The sequence below is a fragment of the Pleurodeles waltl genome, chromosome 2_1 (genome assembly GCF_031143425.1).
Source record: "Pleurodeles waltl isolate 20211129_DDA chromosome 2_1, aPleWal1.hap1.20221129, whole genome shotgun sequence".
Classification (NCBI taxonomy): domain Eukaryota; kingdom Metazoa; phylum Chordata; class Amphibia; order Caudata; family Salamandridae; genus Pleurodeles; species Pleurodeles waltl.
The window spans coordinates 200,977,290-201,001,416 of record NC_090438.1 but is presented as its reverse complement, the minus strand read 5'-3'; the positions used below and the strand labels follow the sequence as shown (position 1 = coordinate 201,001,416).

The following is a 24,127-nucleotide window of genomic DNA, read 5'->3' as shown; positions in this document are numbered from 1 at the left end:
CAGGGCGTAAACAAATTCATGAAAAACTACTGCCAACGCGGTCAACAGCCAGTAAAGCGTGTTAGTAAGGATTCACAAACACCTATGAATGTTTTTGACACAACTTTGTGCATATGACATTTTTCATTAATACCCTAGAATTGCCCGTTTCTTGCATCAGCCTTAATTTAGTCGGGTTAGGTCTTTCAGTATCACAAATACAGTGCAATACAACAAGATGTAGCTTGTAGCTGTACAATGGCATAATTTAGTGGCTCAAGTTTGATGTTATCGTATATTTTCCCCAGGTCTATCACTGTACCACTGACTCGACTGATGACCAATGAACACCCCCTCTCCACTGTAGTGGATAGAAGGATACATTTATAACCAAGCATTTATCTTGGTACAAGATTGTCAAATGAAAATATTAATGTTAGACTTGGCAGCTTTTTGGCGTGGCTGCCCTGTCTTTTTGCCTTCTGACCCACTGTTTATACGGTGCATTGGGCTCTGTTTTTGCTGGTTTTATTGTCTCTGCACACTTTACCAGTGCTAAAGTGCAAGTGCTCCCTATATAAACTGAACTGTTGATTGGTTTATCCATGATTGGCATATGTGATTTACTTGTAAGTCCCTAGTGAAGTGCACTAGAGGTGTCCAGGGCCTGTAAATCAAATGCTACTAGTGGGTCTGCAGCACTGACAAAAGTAGCCCTGTAAACAGGTTTTAGACCTGCCACTGCAGTGTCTGTGTGTGCAGTTTTAAAGCTGCCAATTCGACCTGGCAAGTGTACCCACTTGCCATGCCAAAACATTCAATTTTTATACATGTAAGTCACCCCTAAGGTAGGCCCTAGGTAGCCCCATGGGCAGGGTGCAGTGTATGTTAAAGGTGGGACATGTACTGATGTGTGTTGCATGTCCTAACAGTGAAATACTGCTAAATTCAGTCTTCGCTGTTGTAAGGCCTATCTCTCTCACAGGTTACCATAGGGGCTGCCTTTAAATAACTTTAAAGTGCAGATTCCCTTTGAGAGCAGATAGAAATTGGAGTTTGGGGTCTTGCTCACAATTTAAAAATACATCTTTTAGAAAAGTTGGTTTTTAGATTGTTTGTTTGAAAATGCCACTTTTAGAAAGTAGGCATTTTCTTGCTTAAACCATTAGCGACACTGCCTGTTTTTGGATTCCCTGTCTGGGTCAGTTTGACAGTTTGGCTGTTTACACCTCTCCCCTAGACAGTGACACAAAGGGAGCTGGGGTGTAGCCTGAATATCCTGATGAGCCATCTGAGCTAGAGTGGAGGGAGGAATGGTCACTTTTACCTGAAAGGACTGTGCCTGCCCTCACACAATGCAGTCCCCAACCCCCTGGAGTGTGTCTAGGGCCTGGCCTGAACAAGGCAGGATCTTGCAAACTGAGACCTTCCTTTGAAGTTTGCTAACTTCAAAGGCAGAAAGCGGTACAAGTATTAGACCCAAAAACCTAGACTTTTAGAATTCTTCTAGAATCAAGAGGAACCTCTGCCAAGGAGAGAGCTGAAGAGCTGGAAGAGGAATACTGATGTTGCTCTGCTGGACTGGCCTGCAGTTGCGGTTTCTGCCTTAAAAGAGAGCAAAGGGTGAACTCTGTTGTGTTTCCTGCTTGAGAACGTTCTCCAAGGACTTGGAGTAGAGCTTGCCTCCTGTTGGAAGTCTCAGGGATATCAAAGACTTCAGTTTCATCTTCCTACAGCACTAGGAACTGTGTGTTTTGTGCTGTTCAAGGAGAAAAACCACTGCGACACCATCAATGATGCCGCTGGCCTGCACCGTGACCTGCTGACGCTGTACAGAGCCGTACTGCCCCACAACCCTAGTCTCATCAACACTGTCATCGAATGACTTCACCGAGCTGCTGTTCGCACTGCGACCTGTGGGCCCCACACTCCGGCATCGCCTGTCCACAGCGCAGCCTGGGCATCCCAGCCGATGCCGCTCCTTGCGACACCAACGCCGCTGCCTGCACCGTGGCCTGTGGACACCGCTCATAAAGAGTAAGAGGCACTGTCCTGTCCTGCATCGCAGCCCGGTACACCAATGCCATCACCATCGACTCCAGTGTCGTCAACATACGTACCTATCTGCACCATGACCCGTAAACGCTCCCCGGAGAAGTCCCGCGCCGCAACGTCGACTAGGGCCTACCGGCGACAGCGCTTCAGCAACAACGCCAGTGCCTGCACTGTGACCTGGTGACACCGCACGTCACACCGCCCTGCTTCACACCACAGCCCTGGTCTCACTGACACTGCTGGACGCGGTCACCGAGCCGCTACCTGCACCATGACCTTTGGGCACCCCACATCGCATTCTCCCGCTTAACACCGCAGCCCCGACATCATTCACGCCAGGCTCCTGACTTCATCAGCCCAGAGTTTGATCCGCAACGCGTGTGACTTCAAGGGTCCAATGACCCCCACATCGACCCCAGAACCGACACCACAACACCGCTCTCCGGAGCTCACCACGAGGATCGCGACGCCCTTCAAATCCAAAGGTACTGTTTGTGGGTCTTCCCGACACTGTAGCTGGTCTGCGATGCCGCAGCCGGCCTGGACTGTTTGTTTTACGCTGTGATAGCCCCAAGTGGAGCTATCAACTTCAAGGAACTGTATTTTTAAGTTAAATCTTGCAAAATTCATATATTGTTATTATTGTATGTCGGATTGTTATCGTTTTGGTCTTGTTTTAAACAGATAAATATTGCCTATTTTTCTAAAATTGGTGTGGTGTCCTTTTGTAGTGTTTTCACGTATTACTGTGTTTCAAATACAGATGCTTTACACATTGCTCCTGAGATAAGCATGCTGCTTGTGCCAAGCTACCAAGGGGGTGAGCAGGGGTTATCTGAGCTGGGTATCTCCCTTATCCTGACTAAAATGAGGGTCCCTACTTGGACAGGGTGCAAACCGACTACCAAATAGAGACCCCATTTCTAACAATTAACAATACAAATATGATGTCAATACTTTGGACACTACTTAGAGTTTGGCAGACGGGTTACTCAGTCACAAATGTGACCGAAATCATGTCTGCTGTATTTCAAGCACCTATGGATATAATGGGCTTGTAATACAGAGGACAGGATATCCATATATGCCAACATTTTAAAAGAGGAAAGTGTAAGATTTAAAAACAAAAAAATATCAGAAAACGGTATTTCTTGCATTGACTTTTATTGGAGGAGAAGCAATTTCAGGTTGGAGACAGCCAAAATAAAGCCATTTTGGGCTTCAAAAATCTTGAGTCTCCCAACTGAATCGGGTCAATTGCCATATATGGCTATCCATCAAGTTTGTGACGGATTAACCCATCAACCCAAAATCTTAATCAGACCCATTGCCTCCAAAAGCAACATCTACATACTTTAGAGGCGTCCCCAATGAATAGCTCGTCAGCTACCAAAAAGTAGCTCTCCCAATGAACTAAATTGGAAGCTTTTGCTTATTTGAATTAATATACATGCACCAAATTCGAAGTGTGTGTGTTGGAAATGAAAATGTGTATATTTTATGAAATCATAACCTTGTGTTTGGTGGAAAACAGTTGAAGTTCCAAAATATAAGCTGATATTTAAGAGAGAAAAATCAAACACTGTTCAGGGGTCTATTTCTAATTTGATCACCTTAGTGCCAGGTCACTGCAGCTATGGCTTTTATCTACTACCCATGAAGAGGCATTCCACATTGACAAAGCATTTTGTACGTTAATGCTGGCAACCCAGCCTGAGGCATGGAGGTGGTCACAGCTAGTAATCCTGCAAATCTTGCTTTGGTGGCCACTTACGCAATCTACTCTGATGCGCTTACTATTACATCTATAATAATATTAGAAGCTCAGGAGGATTTTCTTTTAACAGAAGTAGCTCTGATAACACAAAAGGTTTGAGGCCCCTGCTTTAGAGACACTTCTTGTAGTCAGATGTATACCTTAACCTACTTGCATAATGAAATACACAGTCTGTGGTTTGGTCACATTTTCTATTTTAAATGTTTTACCATACAAGACAAACACAATCTATCCTCGTTACATACCTCCTCCAGTGCCTGGCTTTGGTTTTCCTCCTTTATCGTCATTTCTGTCATCCAATGCATCCGACAAATCGAAATCGGAAGGACCTTTCGCTACAAAATAAAATGCATTGAAACATTAGGTAGTGCTGCACTCTCAAAAGGACCTTTCTACGACCAGGGCTCAGTTCATAAACATTTTTTCAAACTCAAGTTTGGTGCAGATGACACTTACAAGTAAGACAAAAAAAAATCATAAGTTTTGATGCACAGCATCTGAATCTGCAGGGATTTACACCAGCAGATGGGACATCCAACTACGGAAAGTCTGCTACTTGTTCTGCAATCAAAATTTGGGAAATGGAGAGAGTTTATTGGGCCTGGCTGTAGCGAATACATGGTACACCCCCAAAAGGAGAACTTTGTGGGTATTCACAGACATTGAAATGGGGAAACGTTGATCAGTCTTCCACTGACATCACTGTTAAACCATCCTCTAAAGGAATATGATAATATTATGCTTTGGTACTGAAACCTGTACGGAAGAAGGCAGTCTGGCAACACAGGCAACAGAATCATCCACATGGATATTTTGACATTTCCAGTTAAGTATTAAGCTTGCCTTCAACAACATCACTTTAAGGAGGAACGAAAAGGCCTAAGAGTGTGACGTAAAGAGTACATACAAATATCGGTACGTTTTCATCAATCCATCTACTAAGTTATAGAAAGCAGTTAGAGGAGGTACATTTAACATAGACATAACACATTCCGTTTGGGATGGTTGTCTGCAGTAATTCTACTTTAGGATATTTAGAATGCTTCACCGGGCATATGGGGTGCTGACTCAAAGACAAAACAGTTGCTCGGATCACAGGTCAAGAGCAAAGAAATTTCAAGGTAACCATTTAGGAAGTAACTATACAGAGTAACACTGTTCTAAAACAAATTCCATCCTACTTAAAAGAAAAACCTGAGACTATAAATGGAGCAATTGAGCATGGAACGTCACAACTGAAACTGAACTGTATGATTCATCTACTACTGTTACCTGAATGGTGAAGGAAGGGCTGGACAGGCGGCCCTCAGTACATATCAAGGAACAATACTTGGATCTTTCCAATAGCGCAGAGAAGTGAGGAGCACTTACATTATTCCCGCAATGCAAATGAACATTCACCACCGGAGCTTGTGGAAGTTCCCCGTAGACAGTTTGCAAATCCATTTTTTAAGGTCTTCCTGTAGAAAGCATTGCACATAAATATAATACACACTATGTAAAACTTTTTATGTCATTAAAGTTAGAAGACTGGGCTCTAGGTGGACTGCCTACAGAGGAACTCTAATGTATACTATAAATCTAAAACTAGAACAACAGAATTGTGAGGGTTTTGACATTATTTAAAACAATGATGTAGATAAGAACTGCACTGTCTACATTATCAACGACAGGGCATAGGTGAGGGTAGTGCAATGAATTACCTAATGTCTTAGAAGTCTTAAGATAAGTTTTGGTCATAGTTTTTAGGACTGCGTTAGCCAGGACTTTTGGCTTTTACTAAAATTATATATGTGAGGAGCTTTCAGCCAGCTCTCTTTACCCATTGGCTAAATTCAGTATGAGTAATGGCATTACGCTCTTTCACAAGAAGCACTCCCACACACAAAGTACTCCCCTTCAGTTACAGGGACCGAGGTAATGTGTGCTTTTTGAGACCAAAAGCATGTGATCTTTTGGACAATGTTTTTTCATCTTACCAAGGGCCCTGCAGCTCCTAAATAAATCAAGCGGTACAAACTCCATCCTAAAATTAGTATTAACAAAGTCCAAGCGCTGACAGCCAAATCCAGACCTACTGGATTTTCCTATGCCTATGTTAACTTGGGTGTATTTATACAATACATGATTACATTTAACAACTGTGCATTGTAAGTTCACTTCCTTTCAAGTCGTCCCTGGGTGTGAAGCTTCCTTTTATGATACCTGGAAAAACTGGTAAAATTGGTAATACTTATAGGTCTTTTACTGCAATTGTCTATTGTGCATGGCATGTAAGGATAAAATCCCAACGCGTTATGTCATAATGGGGGTGAGGGAGTGTACGTTTTTGTTGTGGAATATGAGAGAGAGTCCCTTAAAAACAAACCCGTTTTAACAATGCTCGAAGGAAAAAAGGCTGTGGTGATCTTTCTGCAAGAGAGGTGTTTTTTTTTTGTTTTTTAATAGAGAGACATTTAACAGAGAAGTTTATAGAATTTATGAGAGTAAAAGTAGCGGTGTGTCAATTTTGTTTAAGGACACAGACAGCAGATGGTGTACTATTTAAACTACATGAAACTGTTACATGGCGAAGCTATACCCCAATCATACATCAAATGCCGGAACGTAGAGCGTAACTACAGGTGGAGTTTTATCCCGCCCAAACACTTATTAGGAATTATTTGGACTTGATGAAAAAAGGTCTCTAGGATCAGCAAGGGGGTATTCTGCATAGACATGGGCAATGATATTTTGAATAGCATCACCCTTCTCAGGAACAACAGAGGTAGAGTATTCCAATCAATACAGTCATCTCTAACCTTCCTGTGCAATGTATTAAGGTTATGATCAAAATGGACTGTCCAAGCACTAGTGAGCTCAGCACCTAAATATCTAAACTCACCCGAATGTTCATTAAGGTGATGGTCACCTCTCTGATGTCAATGGCACTGGAATACGAGTGCATTTATTTTAATTAACAGAAGGCCCTAAATATCTTCCCAAATCTGCAAAGATCGCTAACAGGCATGGTATGGTGGAATTATGCCTAGCCATAAAGAAAAATGCATCATTCACACAATGGAATACTTGATCTTCCGTGTCATCCCTCCTGCATGTCCAGGTCCCGTCTTACCCAGCATGTTGGGGATTCCACTACCAGTGGGAACAGCTGCCGTGAGAGTACATCCTAGAGAGCCCCCTCCACTCACTAGATACAGTTATTGGCATTTCCCGTTGACTCTTACTGATGCATTCAAGTATTTCAATAATAGGAAAGGTCACACTATGAAATTAGGCCCCACACCCATAAGACTCCAAACAACTGCCATTCAGAGTAAAAAACCTTTTCAGCATCAAGGGATTATACAGCCAAGGAAACGTTGATATTTTTAGCAAAATCCAGGAAGTTGTGGAGATGGGGGACACCAGACTGAACTTATCCCATGACCTGAATCTTGACCAATCCAGATATCTCAAGGAAACACAAGGAGCAACAATCGGTTCAATATCACTTTGGCAAGAATATTAGTCTCAAAACTGACGAGTAAGACTCGGTGATACATTACAATATTAATGTATTCTTGTCTTGTTTATTGCTCAGCCTTTCTATAGGGTGGCACATATTAGGTGATTTAACGTACGCCTCCCTAGTGCCCTAAAATAGTTGCAACCTCCGTGGACCAAGAGCACTCAATCTTATAAACAGTTTAGTAGCAAGACCGTTATATCCAGCAAATTTACATGAATGCATTTGGCTTACGGCTCCCACAGAAGTAACCCATGAAGGTAAATGGGCATTGGGTCTCTTCCGCCCAGCGATGATCTTGTAGGAATAAAAGGTGTGGTGAATCTACGATGATGTGTATGCAACATCTGGACAAGGATGTCTGGGTGCCAAGCATAGCTCAATAGCCTTGTCCAAAGCAGAAAGAGTGGATCATTGTGTTTCGCCCTCTTAATAAACAGGTCTAATTGAACATTGAATATCACAATACTAATCTCTGCTCATTCCCATATGTGGATTAACTCAGTTCCAGTATGTCAACCATTATGTCCTCAGTCTACATTCTGAGCAGTCTCAATTTCATCTGTCTCTTCAATTGTGCAGTTCAACATATCAAGATGAGCAGGTCTCTGGTGGCTGAGAAACTCCTGTCTACAAGTATTTTCCTCACTCTGACAAGATCTATGTCTTGGTTCTGCCTTTTGAGTTTGGGCCACATTGTATTTTCCTTGATGGCCCCTGTTTCTCCCAACCATCCAACCAATCCCATACTTTATCTGGCATCAGGATGGATCTAGCTTTCCCATCTCCAAGATCCCTTGATTTTGCATGGTATATCATGATATTTTACACCCCATTACGCACAGTTTCCTATTTTGCTGAATCAAATGTATGTCTCCATTGCTGAAAAGCTAACGTAAACTTTTGAAATAGAAGTACCTTTTTGTATTTTCATAGGCGATTGTTCCATTTTGTCTGGCTTATCCAGGAATGCCATCTTCAATGCAATTCAATAATCTTGCAATTATGGCTACTGGTGGGAAGAAAAGAGGCAGAAGCCAATCAGGTTTCTGATGGGCTCTTCCCACTGGAAAAAGCTCACCGGGCCTTTTGGGTTGAAGCAGTCTAATATTCAGGATTCTGGAAATGGCTGTGTGTTTGGTGCTACAAAGTGGGTGTTGTCCAGCAGGCTTCTTCCCTTGCATCTTCTGCTGTGTGGTACAAGTGCTCTGTGCCCGCTGTAACAGTTTTGTAAGCCTCCCTTAGTATTTTGATCTCAGATACTACTTTCTTCAGTGTTTGCACTGTCACCCGCCCCACCCTTTGAGATTTGTTTTGTTTAAAACCTCTGTGAAGGAACAAAACCTCCTTCAAAGTGGGTACCTCAAATTACGTGCAATCATAGCGTAGTCAACAACCAATGTCTGTCTCCAAACCTTAGCTTTGGACTTTTCTGGCCCTGGATCTTCCAATCACCCCATATCAGGCACCCAAACGGCGCCTTTGTCCTAAGCCTTTTGTCAGGCCAAGTGATGAACGTACTATTCGGCCCCCAGTCTCATCTCATGCCTCTTGTCACAAGCCCAAGCGGTTTGACTCACATTGCTTGAGTCCTTCTTTCTTCCACTGTGATAATCCACAGATATACTCACAAGGGGGAAAGAAAGGTGAGGCATACCATGCTAGCCTCAACTCATATCACTCACACATATAGTGTGTGGCACTCCTTATATCCTTGGCCTAAAGCTCTTTATTTCACACAATCTCTACTGTTGTGCCCCTTTCTACTCCATAATTCCCAGAAATCTCAAAGGTTTGGATGAGTTGGGCTCACTCACGTAATGTGACATGCTTCATTATTGGCCACCTCATCCCACCCTAGTAAGATGATACTACCAGGGTGGATTCAACCTCAAGTGGGGCTAACTTGAGGGAGTTCTTAGAAATTACCTGACTGGACAAGAAACTCAGGTCCAGATGTAAGTAAAAATAACTAAGGATAAACCGCGGAAAGTGTCCTTTTTTATTTTGGTGGTATCTTTAAAATAACTCCATCATGGCGTTTATTGCAGGGTTCTGATGGGTATTAGGCCCACTTTGTACCCCTGCGTGTATTACCTGCCAACATGTTTCTGCCAATATATACTACAGCCTAAAAAGGTCTCTGGCACTCCTCAGGGCTTAAATCAACCACTTACACCTTAAAGAATATCTTAGGAAGGAGAATTAAATAGAAGAGGTGGACCTACCTTACATACTCTATTATTTTAGTGGTCTAGACCCGTTTGGCTGTTCCGAGAGGTGAGGTAGGTAATTACGGGTGCATCTCCTTGACGAAAGTGTGACAATAGGAGATGCCCCCTAGAAACCGACCAGGATGCGAATAGGCCAAAAAACATGGGGGTACTCTACCACTAAAATAATTGCTGTAGGTGGAGCAAAAGCCCACTCTATGTATATTAGAAAGAACTGATATACACACACACACACACACATATATATATATATATATATATATATATATATATATATATATATATGGAAAATGTCACTTACCCAGTGTACATCTGTTTGCGGCATGTTCTGCTGCAGATTAACATGCTGTGCATAATGATTCCGACATCTAGTGTTGGGCTCGGAGTGTTACAAGTTGTTTTTCTTCGAAGAAGTCTTTTCGAGTCACGAAATTGAGTGACTCCTCCTCTTCGGTTCTATTGCGCATGGGCCTCGACTCCATTGTTAGATTGTTTTCTTTCCGCCGTCGGGTTTCCTTCTCGCTCCGAAATTTCGATTCGGAAAAGTTTTAAAACTTTCATTTCAATGGTATTGTATCGATCGGGCTAATCTTCCATCGAAACAGCACTTTCTCCAGACCATCAGGAGGAAAATTGTGAGGCCTGTCAATCCTTCCAATCGAAAAAGACTTTTAGAGACAAAACAGCAAGAAAGCTTGAAATGGCGGTGAAGAACGGGGAACATTTTGACGTAGAAGAAGAAGAATTAATGCAGACAGCAGTCTCAGTTTGAGATTCAGAGTCAGAGTAAGAATCGGAGGAAGACAGATCCGTCACAGCTGGACAGCATGTGAGTACCTCTGCCCCTGCACCCTCACAAAAGAAAAAACAAAAGGCCTTGGGTACGCCACTGCCGGAAGGCCATGGCTCGGCCCGAAAAAAGACTATCGGTGACCGACCCCCCACTTCGGCACCAAAAAAGGCTACTCTTCTGAAAACCTCAGAATCAACAAAAAGCTCCGTCTCACTTGCCCTGTGAGCTAAGGCGAGTAAACGCTGAGAAACCTTAGACATGGTGCTAACCAGATATAGAGAAAATATAATAACTTACCAGAACCTGGGTAAAGAGAACCATCCGATCTCAGCACCAGACACCACAACCCAAGTGAAAGTGTGCCTACAGAGTGGTGAAACAATCAGGAGACGCCACTGAAGGTGCCAGGGGGAACTCAATAAGTTTTCAAGAAGTTAAAGCTCGCCAATGGCCATGAAGAAAGAGCCCACAAGATTTCAAGCTGCCCACAGCAACCCTGATGCCCACACATCACATGGCCTTGCTGGTGGTATGAATGAAACAGGTTCTAACGGACACCAGGCGGTGCTGCAGAGAACTCTGCTACCTATGTCCTTAAGTTCCACACATCCTTATAATGCTGATTCCTTCTTAAAAGCACCACTTCCATTCGATACTGCTAAATCAGATGGACTGCCTGGATAGAGACCATTGATGATTTCATTGATGCACTGGAAGAAACAGATGACAAAATGGTGATAAAATACCTTTAGAATCTTGCATGTGAAGGAGCAAAAGTCGTAATAAAGAAAATACCACATGCTGATGAAGTTTCCTAATGTCAAATAAAAGAAGCACTGAATGTTAAATTCAATCCAATGCCGAATGTTGATTATGAAAGATATATTTTCAATCAAGAAAGACAAAGAGCTGGTGAAACAATTGACACATTTGTTGAGAGACTTGATACGCTCATCAAACATTGTAAGTTCAACAAATTCAATGGTGAAGAAGCCATACGTCTTAGAATATTTTGTCAGATTCCTTCAGACAACGAATGCTGAGAGAAACACTTAGTGTGGAGCGAGTACACATGGCTGCCAAAGCTGAGGAATGTGCAAAACGACAAGCTGCTGACACGGTTGGCCAAAGGTGGCCAAAGTGAGTCAGTCATGAACATGAAAAGTAAGCAGAAACACAAGGCTGAAGGACACAAGTGATGTCTCAGAAGAAAAAGTGACTGTTTTAGATGCAGATTTTCATTTCCACATGAAGATAAATGTCCTGCCATTGGATAAGTATGCAGAGGCTGTGGGAAAGAGAACCATTTTGATGCGGTTTACAAGGCAAAGGAAAAACTAAGTGCATCACACCAGAAAAACAAAATGGATGCCCGAACGCTCCAGAAGTGACATACTACGCGTACGTATAAGGCTAAGTGGCTACATCAAGTGATGCAAATCAACACTAAACATAGTCAATCATCACCTAAATTTGCATCGAGGAGTTCTGCAGTTTCAGTGTCAAGTGATAGTGATGATGATGGATGTGCGATGTTTACATCAGAAAAACACGCACATGCCGGACTGGCTGCATTTGACTAAAAATATGAGTCAAAGAAAAGTCTATGAGAAAAATCACAAAAGTCAGTCAAACATTGTCCAAAAATTACACTGAAGATAAATAAAAGAAATACAATGAACTGTCGCCATTGCCCTGTCTCACACTGTCGAATACTAAAGTATATAAATGGGCTGCATCAACACCCTTAAAGAGTCAAGGTTCATTTGTAGTTACCATGAAACATAAAAAGACAAAGGTACAAGCACTCATTCATGTACTTCAAGGTACTGTGTCAAGTGTATGTTTACTCAGTTTCAATACTGATGCTGAAATGGGACTGATAGTTGTGAACTACAACATGAATGCTCATCACGATATAGTAAGTCAGTTCCCTTTGTTGTTTCATGGACTAGGAAAACTGAAAACCATTTACAAGAAGCTGTTGAGAAAGAGCTTGAGACTTCACTAAAGCAAGATATCATTGAGCGATCTAGTGATTCAACTCCATGAGTTTCGCACATACGAGTAGTACCCTAAAAGGACAGTAAAGGAGGTATATGCATTTGCGTTGACATGCAGCAAGCTAACGAAGCAACTAAAAGAACATCCTGGTTCGCACATTGCTGAAATGATCACACAGTCAAATGGTACCAAAGTCTTCTCTCGCCTTGATCGGAACAAAGGATATAATCAGTTGGAACTTTCTACTCACGTTGGTTTGTTCAAATAGTAAAAGATTATGTTTTGGTGTGTCATCTGCTGCAGAACTGTTTCAAGATCTAATTCAACATATAATACAACCTGTCACAAATGTATTTAACTACAGTGATGATATATTGTTTTTTGGGATCACCCAAAAAGAACATGATAAAGATCTTACCCAAGTTTTTCAACTATTTGCTGATGCAGGCTTAACCTTTAATGCAAAAAAAAAAAAAAAGGGAGTTGCACAAAAAAATCTCAGATTCTTTGGACATATCTTTTCTGATGGGGTAAGACGCCAGATCCTTCTAAGATATAAATCTTGTCAGCTAGTAATCCCCCACAAGATGTTACCATATTATGTCCATTCTATGGCATGGCCACTTACTGTTGAGGATACATACGTGACTTTGACACAGTGAGTACTCCCTTAAGAGAGATTACAAAAAAGAATGTTCCTTTTTACTGGTCACATGAATGTGCACAAAACTTTAAGAAAATCAAGCATGCATCTGAGAATGTCACTGAAACTGGCTATTTTGATCCAAAGCTACAAACGGAGGTTGTTCTTGAGGCAAGCTCTGTCGGGTTGGGTGTGATCCGTGCACAAGACAATGGACACCTAAATGCCCGAAGACATATTGTGGCTTTTACAAACAGACGTTTGCTAGAAACTGAATGTACCTACTCAAACTGAAAAAAAAATAGTTTAGCAGTAGTCTGGGAGTATGGACATTTCCACATATTCTTATATGGCAAACCTTTCACTCTTGTAACGAATAATCAAGCATTGCTTGCTATCTGTGGCAATCCAAAATTGCCAGAATTGCGACTACAGGCATAGGACTACCCTACTATGCATCCACCAGGGAAGGATCAACTTCTGCTGACTACTTTTCACAAGTGCCAGAACAGTGTCAAGGTACCCCTTCCAAAGCAGCTGAAGCCTGCGTCTTCATTGTGAAGTCAAATACTCCTGCTGCTATTTTTTGTAACAAATTATTTCTGCAACAAGCAAAGATAGAGACATGCCGACACTAAAAGATATCATTACACATCAGTCCTGGAGACAGCACACTCAACTTTTCACACGTGACAATGAATATCAGTAGTTCAAGAATATAAAAGATGACCTATCAGCTACTCAAAGGCATTGTTTTGCGAGGTTCAATAATTGTCATACCAGAGAGTCTGTGACAACAATTAACTGAAGTGGCCCACTTAGGACAATGTGGACTTGTTGCTACTAAACAAACTCTTTGAGACCAAATTTGGTTTCCTCATCTTGATGAGAAAGAATTGAAAGCCTGTCATTTGTGTAATGGCTTATCTTAAAAAAACAACCACATCCCTTGAATATGTCAGACTTGCCAAAACATGCATGGGAAGAGAGTTGCTGTGGACCTCTTTGGTCCTTTTGACAATAAACATCACCCATTGGTGAATATGGATGAGTATTCTTGTTTTCCACTCAAAGGTATTTCATCAATTACTAAAGAGAACATAATTGAAAGATTAGTTGGAAGCTTTGCATTATGGGGCGTTCCCTCAATTTTGAAAACTGACAATGGTTCACCTTTCAACAGGAGAGAATTCAGATACTTTTTTGCACAACTCAATGTGAAGCATCAGAAAATTACAATTCTTTAACCACAAGCAAATGGCTTTGCCGAACGCTTTATGATCACCTTGAGAAAGACTGTACAGCGTGCAAAATTAGAGAAGCTTAGTTTGAAGTCAGATTTCCATGCTACTCTTTGAGCATACAGATCGACTTCTCATTCATCGACAAGAGAGTCTCGCTACACTGATGTTTGGGAGAGTCATGACGCCCAAGTTACCACGATGGACCAACAGAAGATCTACCACTGATGGTAAACTTCGTCAGAAAGTCATGGGTCACAAACAAAACATGAAAGTGTATGCTGACAAACAAAGGTGCCAAGAACATTACTTTCTTGAAGGAGATCGAGTGTTGGTGCAACAAAAAAGAAAAGAACATTCTGATGCTCCTTTTGATGCTGAACCATTTGAAGACAAATGGTTTACTGCTCACCGTTCTGGGAAGTCCATTACGCAAGACTCTTACCACTTAGAACTTCTGCCTCGACTTTTCACCAGTTCCTAATGTCCTAGCTCACACTGGTTCAAGTGAGACTGCAGAGCAACCCAACTGCATCTGTCCCCACGGGACCTGTGCCAGTCGTGGACACTAATTGCTTCTCTTCCCAGGTTTAAAGAACACAATCAGGGTGTTTGATAAAAGCTACAAAGAGACTCACTGAAGAATTGTAATGTAGTGTCATGTGAGTAGTAATGATGGGCCCCTTTTGGTTCCTGAAGGACTTCAGAGAACTGTGACTTGAGTGTTGTGACTGGATTTCAGTTTTAGAATGCCGAGTTCACGCTTGCACACAGAAGAATAAAGACGTGTAAGACCAAGCTCCATGTGTGGCATGTTCATTTAAGAGTACCTGGGCAAAATTAACCAAGAATATCTAGAGTTGTGGTAGACATTATTACAATGCATGGCATATTTCACAGTGAACTACAATTATTCCAAACTGGCTGTAGGGCCTCTATGAAATACTACTTCTGTACCCCTAAGAAACTAAACACTTCACCCCTTCCTCTCTGTTGTGAAGCTTTTTACAAATGGTAAGCTGTGTTTACACAAGACAGCTTTTTAATTTATCTATTTGGTCTAGATGGTTCTTCCCCTTCCTTTCCTTTATGTTAAGTAAAGATACAGACATCAAATGAATGTATTATGATTGAGGTTTGTTTCAGCAGCACACATTTTGGTATGCTTCATTTACTTTCTAAAACAGCAACCCTCAGAACTTTGCTATCTGATAAAAGACAAGTACTTTCTTGCAGAATTAGGTTGCACCCAGTTTAACTTATCAGTGAAGTTTTGTTTCTACATTTACATATATCGCAGACATGCTAACAAGAGGTAGGGTAGTGTCGAAATGCTTCACTAGACGATTTGTAAAAGTTATAATATTAATTTGCTTTAGGGAGAGAGGTCACTTGGAAGAAACCACTTTTCTCTAGTGGAGCTACATATCAACTTTTACCACTAAGTTATCGCCTCTTCTTGTAAGGAGGAAATTACTTGTGGGAGATGTGAACACTATGGTGGTTATGGAAACCACAGAGCCTGATATGCCTCCACTTGGAAAAATAAGGAAGAAGATAGATTCCTATGGGGCCTTTAAGAAATATAAGAACTAGAGAGGGTAACATTTCTAACTGTATCCAGGTCAAGGAGTGTGTTTATAAAACTTCCTTTCGTTGGTATGCTCCAGATCATTCTAAAGAGAATCTTCTCAGTGTTGATTGCGGCGTTGTGAGCCGCGGGCAACCTCTTTCCATATTTCATACAATTCAAACCTACGCTAAACTAAATACTTTTAGAGTGAGGTCCCACTGCTCATCAGAGAAATAACTGAAGATTACCTCACAGTCAGGCATGTGAATGCAGATAATGTAGGCCAATTTACATTATAATGAATCAATCATCTTTTACCTGCAGGCCTTTTGAATATAATATGCTCTTGGAAATCATGTTCCACAACTTTTGTAAATATGAGTCAAAATAAGATTTGATTTACACTATTTAGGGAGGAAGTAACACCGATGGTGAAAAAAAATAGATTGTGGGTGGGCCACTTTCTCCTTGATTCCAGGTTAACATAACCGGAAATACACACAGGCTTCATTGTACATTAACATTTAAAACAGTAATCTATAGGTATGATGCCACACTAATGCACGAAGCTCATGAAAAGGCAGAGACTGTTTTATGGATTGAACGGAATAAGGTCCTTTCTTGCATTCCCTGGAAGACGCCCTGGAGGACATCCAGGCAAACATCGATGGATACATTGGCACTCTTGAATAAGTCAGAGGAATGACCTCCAGCAGGAAATTTTGGATGGTTATAGAAGGAAACTGGCTGCATGGCCGCAAACAGAGTTGTAGGCATATCCCATTCTGGAGAAGACTGGTGGAGGTGGGGCTTTAGGGGGCCACTGCAGTGGAATCCAGAGGATTTGGACTTGAAAACATCTGGTAGCAAATCTGGATATTCTTGAGCAAACCTAAGACAAGTACCACATGCTGGGATGACCTGGTGGATCGGTAGTTGACACTGACTGGCTCCGCATGTAACGCTCCTTTACAGATTGATGGCCTTAACATATCACTACGTACGAGGACCTAGGAGAATGAGAACTCATGCACCATAATCCTAGAAAAGCCTACTATGCCTGCAAGCAATGAACACCAGGAACGTCCATGGGTGGTAAATCCAAAGATGGATGCCACAGTCCATCTTCCATTGATCAAACAAAAAAATGTGAAGACCATATTATTAAGGCATGGGTGCTTTAGCACAAGGGCACTTTGTGCATAAACAATGTGGTCAGAAGCAGGGAATTGGGATTAGCACAAACTTGAAGCCATATATAAAAGGCATAAACAGACAAAGCAATCCTGAGCAGAATTGGGTGGTTGCCCGGAGAAAGAAGGAACACACTGGTCAAAAATGCAGTCAGAAGCATGGGAAAAGGACCAACGTGTGGGGAACTGGCAGACCTATAAAGTTGAAAAGCATGTGTGGTGCGCTTGTGCCTGTAGCTGAAATTCAGTTTTTTTTATTTTTTGCTGTTATGTTATGTGTATTTTTATGGTGTGCTAATCCCTCCTGAGGGTATCCAGGAGCACTGCCATGGGTTAGGCAGCTGTCGCCTTGGTGAGGTTACTCAAAGAGCCAGGTGTTCAGTTATTGCAGAACTCATGAAGTGACGAGGAGGCTCTGATGCGGTTAGTGAAGTCAAAACATATTCCTTTCCACATGCTTGAATATCCCATCGAGCAGGAGGGCTCCCTGAGTTAAGATACTCATCACTAGAAAATGCAGAAATCTAAAGGTCATGATCTCTGAGTCAGTCTTCCATCTTTATGAGGGAAGTCAATTAAACACCATTAAATTGTATAATAACAGCTTCAATTTACAGCATTTAAAATAGCAGAAATAGTGATAAAAACAAACTATTAGTATTATTACAATTATATATTTTTTCAATTCTTTTCATTCAATTTTGCATATTCAAATACACAAGCAACGATTAGTGGCAATCTCAGTGTACAAGTAACATAGCATGCTCATGATGATTAATACTGTAATGAAAAGTACAGTTCAGGTGTGCAGGTAGGCATCACCTAAACCTCCCATTAGGTTTATTTTCCTTTTTCCACATACATTTGGGTATTAGCCTGGCCCCGGCTCCCTCTCACCCAGAATCTCAAATGTTCTTCCCGGGGCCTCACATCTTAATGAACATTTGGGGGCATCCCCGGGCTTTCTTCATTCCCTCTTCAGCCCGAATGCACTGATCGATATTACGCAACCATTCCATTCCAATAAAATAAAAGTATATTAACAATACATTATTATTTAATAGTACACACTTTCAAAATGAAAATACTTTAAATATCTTCTGTTTCTAATTTTCAATGCCACCTTAAAGCCAGAAAGCCTGGAGTTGTGCACTTCACCAGAGTTTGACTATTTCTCATTTGGCCACCATTAAGGCTATGCTCTGGAGTAGCAACATGTATTTTGCGATCATTTGGTCATCTATATACCTAGGGCAACCACCTGTGGAATGAGGTTGATATCTGTCCCTTTAATTTCTCCAAGTCTGCCTTTGTTGCAGCCCCAAAAGGCGTTAATGCACAACCACTGCCACAAGGGTATGAGACCATGATACAGCCCCAAAGGCATCTATAACTTCTGATCCTACCTATTTTATGTAGCCTTGTCCTCGTAAAGCATGCCCAGAGGAGGATCTTGACTTGAACCAGGTGAAAACTTGCCCTAAAGCCGCCTCTCTGGGGTATCTACACGCCTCCTTGCAATCAGCATCCTCTAGGATTCCAATCCCCATTGCTAAGATGTGCAATGTGCTGTCTACAATTGCTTTGGCAGATTTTGTAGATATGGGATGTGGCATGATGATGTAAAGGTGCCGCCAAGACCCTATACTCAAGGGGTAGTTCAGCTTCAATGTCTTGGAGTGAGTGTCCACATTTGATCAATGCTTTTTTCAGTTGTTGGTACTTAAAATGTTGTGTGTCCGGAAATTCATTTTGACCTTGTAGTTCTGGGAAGGACAGCAAGCACTCTGGACCTGCACATTACTCAGCTTCGAGATACCTATGAGATCCCATTCATGAAATCCCCTCAGCACTTCCCCTTCTTGTACTGAGATGGAGTCCCATAGGGGTGTCTCCAAGATAAGTTTTTCCATCTACCCGTATACTTTTGCAGCTGACCTACTGAGCCTGAACACCATAGTTGTCGGGGTGCCTATCTTGAATTTAGTGTTCCCACCAATGAGTGCCGCCAAGCACACCTGCGGTTCCATTTCTTTTCAATCCTCTTTCAATAACGGTTCCTCCGACGGTGAAAATCCCTAGTCACTCACCACAACCAGTTGTGACACCCAATAATAAAGTTTTAAAACAGGCATGTCGATTTGCCTTTTTCCTCATAAGTGTGGTTAGTGCTATCCTGGGGGCCCGCCATTCCACAAAAGTGTCCAGTCACCCATTCCACCCTTGCAAATAAACTACTTGGAACGATGTTTGAGGACTTTTTTAACATGAATACAAAATGTAGGTAGACGGTTCATTTTATAGCGCGTCGCCCTGCCCAGAATTGAGATAAGGAGTTTTCCCCAATGATCAGCATCTCTTTTACATTTGTCTAGGACTCATGAAGTTGTTTACGTTCCTTGTGACTGAAATGCCAAGACACGTAGCCCCCCCCCCCCACCCCCCCCCCCCCTTGTCCACTGTAGTGGACATACCCAGTTCTTGGGACAATGCTAACTGATTAGGATAAGTGCCAATGATTTGAGCCAGTTGATACGTATGCCTAAGTCTGTGCCAAATATGGTTATGATCTCCAGTACCATTCTCCCAGCGTCTGCCAGATAAAAAGTATATCATATGTAAAAAGGGATAAAATGCCTTCCCACTCTGGATCCCATCTTAGACCCCGTATGTGCACATCACAGCACACACAGTTAGCTAGTGCCTCAATCGCCAGGACAAATAGCAAAGGATAGAGAGAGAGCACACCCCGTTTATTCCCTCTACCCAAGAGGAAACCATTATTATTAAATATCATTATTATTATTGCTAGTACTACCACTACTACTAGTACTACTACTACTACAATAGTGCATCTGTAGACAGAGTACTTACAACTGAGGCATACACAGCAGAGCTATCACTCAGGTAAAACATTTTACAAAATGTTGCTTTGGAGAGCAGAGCTATGCTTACATTACACACAGTTTACATGCGATGGGCTTACTCAATAGCTATTTCTTAATTTACACAGGGATGTCTCATCTGGCAAACATGCAAAAAGGAACTGATTAAATTATCCCATTTTGGAACAACAATACCAGTCTCTTACACTCTTTTTAAGCATGAAACTGGCTGAACCAAAAGAAAAAGAACTCCCAGCTTCATCCATGTAAATGATCCCCTAGCAAAAGCCAAAAATGTGGTGTGAACGCCATGCCCTCTCCATCTCTTACACAGTGCGGCCCAAAGGGCGTACAAGTGAGTTGCCTGCAACAAAGTTACATGTACCCCCCGTCGCCTCAGGAACACCGGTACTTTGAAGTGCTCAGTCATGTTATTCCGGATGTGCACATTCCAGGATACTATTTTGTTAATGTCCGTTCCACCCACCACCTGCAGTCCCTGTACTTCCAAATGTCCCTGAACACCTCGGTTGAACAAAATGACAGCTCCAGCACTCTTTCCGGAGGTTTAAATGTGAGAGGTAGACATCCACTAGATTCCTAAAACATAAATCATATTTTTTCCACCCCAGGACAGTAAATGCAACATACCATCCATCTAAATAGTAGAAGTGTCAGGAAAACCATTGCCAACGTTGTTAAGCTCTTCCCTCAGCAAAAATAATTCCCCTTTTGTTTGTACCCACGTTGGTTGAAGTCGCGTCCTCACTCCCGGTGGCTCTTGTGGAGGCTGTTTTTAGAACTAGCTTCTTCAGGTTTAACTGCCACTCAAGATGGTGGCCACAAATCCTTGTGAGGTCAGCACTCTAGTGTTTCTACCTTAGTCTTGTGCTGAAGCTTCCCTCCAGCTGTTTCTCTCTTGGGGCCCTGGACTTCAACTGTCACCCTGAGGAGAATGAGCAGAGAATTCTTCCAGTTTTGAGTTCTTAATTCTTTTTCTTGTTACGGTGTGCACACCAGCTACTTTTTCCCTTTTGAAGAAGCTGAATTGTTTCCTTCTTCTAACAACTGGCTATCTGCTTTCTGAGGAGAATTTGTTTTGGCTTAACAGAACTTCAAGCAACATGAAGGAATCCTTTTGTATGATTTCCAGACTTGCTAATATATATATATATATATGTACATATATAGTCAAGAACTATTTGCTTTGCAGACTTGTCAGACTTAGAGACAAACCTCAGTGCTCATACTAATTCCTAGAGACTGATTGAGAAAACTGAACCTTGAGAAGGAGTTTTTGTTTCCTGTAAAAGACATTGGTAGTTTGTATATTTGTGAACTTTTGAACTGTTCTCCAGAGAACCTTGGAAACCTCTGGCTCCTGGAGAAAAAAAGATATTAAGTTAACATTGTTCACTTAGAGGGAGGCTAGTCTCTCAAAAGATCCAGGTTAGGAGAACAATAGAACTGGATGAATGTGAACGGCTGAACAGTTGAATGCGCAGTAGAGATGTACTTATCTATGCTCTGATCACCCAACTGCCGGTCTTTCCTTTAAAGAAATCCCAATAAGAAGAAAGGTGCAGGTTTTTAGAGGCACACTGAATATCCTATCTTCAAGTGGGAAACACAGGCTTGAACTGGATCTGGAGGCGGTCTTTCTTTTTCTATTCCCATTCCCCTTTCCCCCTAGCAGATGCAGTGTTCAGATAATCAGTTGAAGTCAGAGCGCGCATCTGTTGGAGAAGTTGGGTAAAATGAATCTGCTCTTGTGGAAGTTTGATTTGATGGGTAATCTTCTGATAGGCTGAAGTGCCTAAAAATACTTATTTCCACCTGACCAGAATGGCTGAAGGTTTAGGTTTTAATGCCTTGGCGGCACTTATGGACGAAATGCAAAAACAGTCAACCCTTACCCTAGATGAAAACAAAAACTTGAGAGAGAAAATAAAAATATTGCATGTTGAGACCCAACAGCTCATGGACAAATTAAATAACTTCATTTCTGGGAATACCGCAGGAACTAGTGGCGTTTCAGGTAAAATCTTCTCTACCTCTACCTCAGAAATATCCACACAAGTCATTCATTCTATCTCCCCTATCATTCCCCTGGCCTCACCTGAACGTTTTAGTGGAGATCCTTACAAGGCGCAGATATTTTTAACCCAGTGCTCCTTCCTTTGTCATCTCGTTATTTTATTTTTTTACAGAGGATCAGTCAAAAACAGCGTTAATTTTTTCTTATTTGAGTGGAGATGCGGCATCATGGTCCATGCCTTTGATGTCACGAAATGACCCTATATTATATGATTTTGAAGTCTTTAAAACTGAATTCCTTCGAATTTTTGACCGCAGAACAATTTCCCAAACTACAGATAATGAATTACTAGACTTAAAAAACAAGGTAATGGGGATTTGATCTCTTATTTGGCCCAATTCAACAAATTAATTGTGGAGACTGGTTGGCCAGAGAGCAAAATGGCTGCATTTTTTAACAAGGTTTACGAGAAGAACTAAAAGATGCGCTAGTCCAAATTCCAGATCGGACTACTGATGTATCAAAATTAATTGATCTATTTTTACAGATTGATCAGCGTCAGTTTGAAAGAAAAGCTGAACGCAAAAGAGAATTTCGTCCTATCCCACCAAGTTTCGATATGAGTAAAGTGGAAAGTATCAAGACCTCCGAGACACACTCTTCGGAAGAGCCATTGCAAATCGGCAGTGTTAGAGGTCCCCTGTCTAAAGAGGAAAAGGACAGGCGATGATCTAAGAATCTGTCTCTCTATTGTCTGGCCATGTTGTAAGAGAATGGCTAAAGAAGCCTCAACAAGATAATTCAGGAAAAGAGAAAGCTCATTCTACCAAGAGAGTAGCTCTGGCTGACTTACAACACCAACCAGCCCCTGAATCCCAATTAGTGGCAAACACCTTATAGTCTGCTTCCCCTCATCTTACTATCTCTTTTGACCTCATCTTCAGAGAAAAGAAGCTGCAGGAGGTTTCAGTGATGATTGACTCAGGAGCTAAGGGAAATTTCTGGGACATCCAGTATGCCACAAAAATGGGAATACATTTTGTAAAAAAGAGAATAGCAGAGCCTGTTCGTGTGGTGGATGGAACACACTTGTCTTCAGGTCCTATCACAGATGAAACTGAACCTAGAGTTCTGAAAGATCATCTAGGACACCAAGAAAGGATATCTTTTAATCTCATAGATGCTCCTCAATTTCAGCTGATTTTGGGCTTACCGTGGTTTAGGGAACACAACCCTGAAATTAATTGGGAAAAGAGGACTGTCAAATTAAATTCAAGTTACTGTCAGAAGCATTGTTATGGTACTCAAGAGATAAGTAGTGCACCAGCTCCCGCTCAAGTTTTAGCTACTAAATCCAATGTGGTTTGTGCTCTGGAAAAGGTTGTCATTCCCCCAGAATATAAAGAATTGTCTGCAGTGTTTGACTAAGCAGAGGCAGAGATGTTACCTACCCACAGATCTTATGATTGCGGGATGGAACTTGAGCCAGGTGTGAATCTACCTTGCAGTAGAATCTTTGCCCTTACTGAGGAAGAGAACGTACAGGAGATAACTGCCTATAGCCAGGATAGGATACCTGTTTATAACTTGTCTAAATACAAACTATCAGAGATGGTATATGAGGTATTAAATAAGGGACTTTCTTTTGTTCCCACTAAACTACAAGATCCTGTTGATACTAAAACTGAAGTTTTGCAGTTTTTACGTAAAGTGAGATTACGTGCCTTTTTCCATGAAAAATCTGATGATAGATATTGTATTGATGACAATGTTAGTGGCCTACATCCAAAATCTACATTTTGCCCTGACACTATCAGTATGCCACGGGAAATTCAACTCTTTGAAGACGTACTTTTACGGGAAATTGATTTACTGAACAGTAAAAAAGCTTAATTTAAAACGAATTGCACTAAGGAAGAAAAGAATGCCATCCATTCCTTGTCACAAAATGACAGTATTATCATCAAGCCAGCACACAAAGGCGGGGGCATTGTCATATTGGATAAGGACAGATATAGCATGGAAGTACAACGCCAATTAGGCAACATAGAACATTATCGCCTGATTACTGTAGACCCTATACCCAGATTGAAAACTACTATTACAGCAATTACAGATGAAGCATTATGAGAAGGATGGATATGTAAAGGAGAGTACAACTTTCTAAATCAAAGTCAGTCATGTATTCCCCTTCTCTACATTCT

The 24,127-nt window shown here is 41.6% G+C and overlaps 1 protein-coding gene across 3 annotated transcripts in view; it reads right to left on the bottom strand.

Annotated features, from left to right (window-relative positions):
- Positions 1-24,127, bottom strand: part of CD99L2 (CD99 molecule like 2) — a 584,389-nt gene that overhangs the window by 157,662 nt on the left and 402,600 nt on the right. For all 3 annotated transcript variants that reach the window (XM_069212400.1, XM_069212402.1, XM_069212401.1), the window contains one exon: positions 4,057-4,146. In XM_069212400.1, the coding sequence (XP_069068501.1) occupies positions 4,057-4,146 (90 nt within the window). The remainder of the gene's footprint in view (positions 1-4,056; positions 4,147-24,127) is intronic.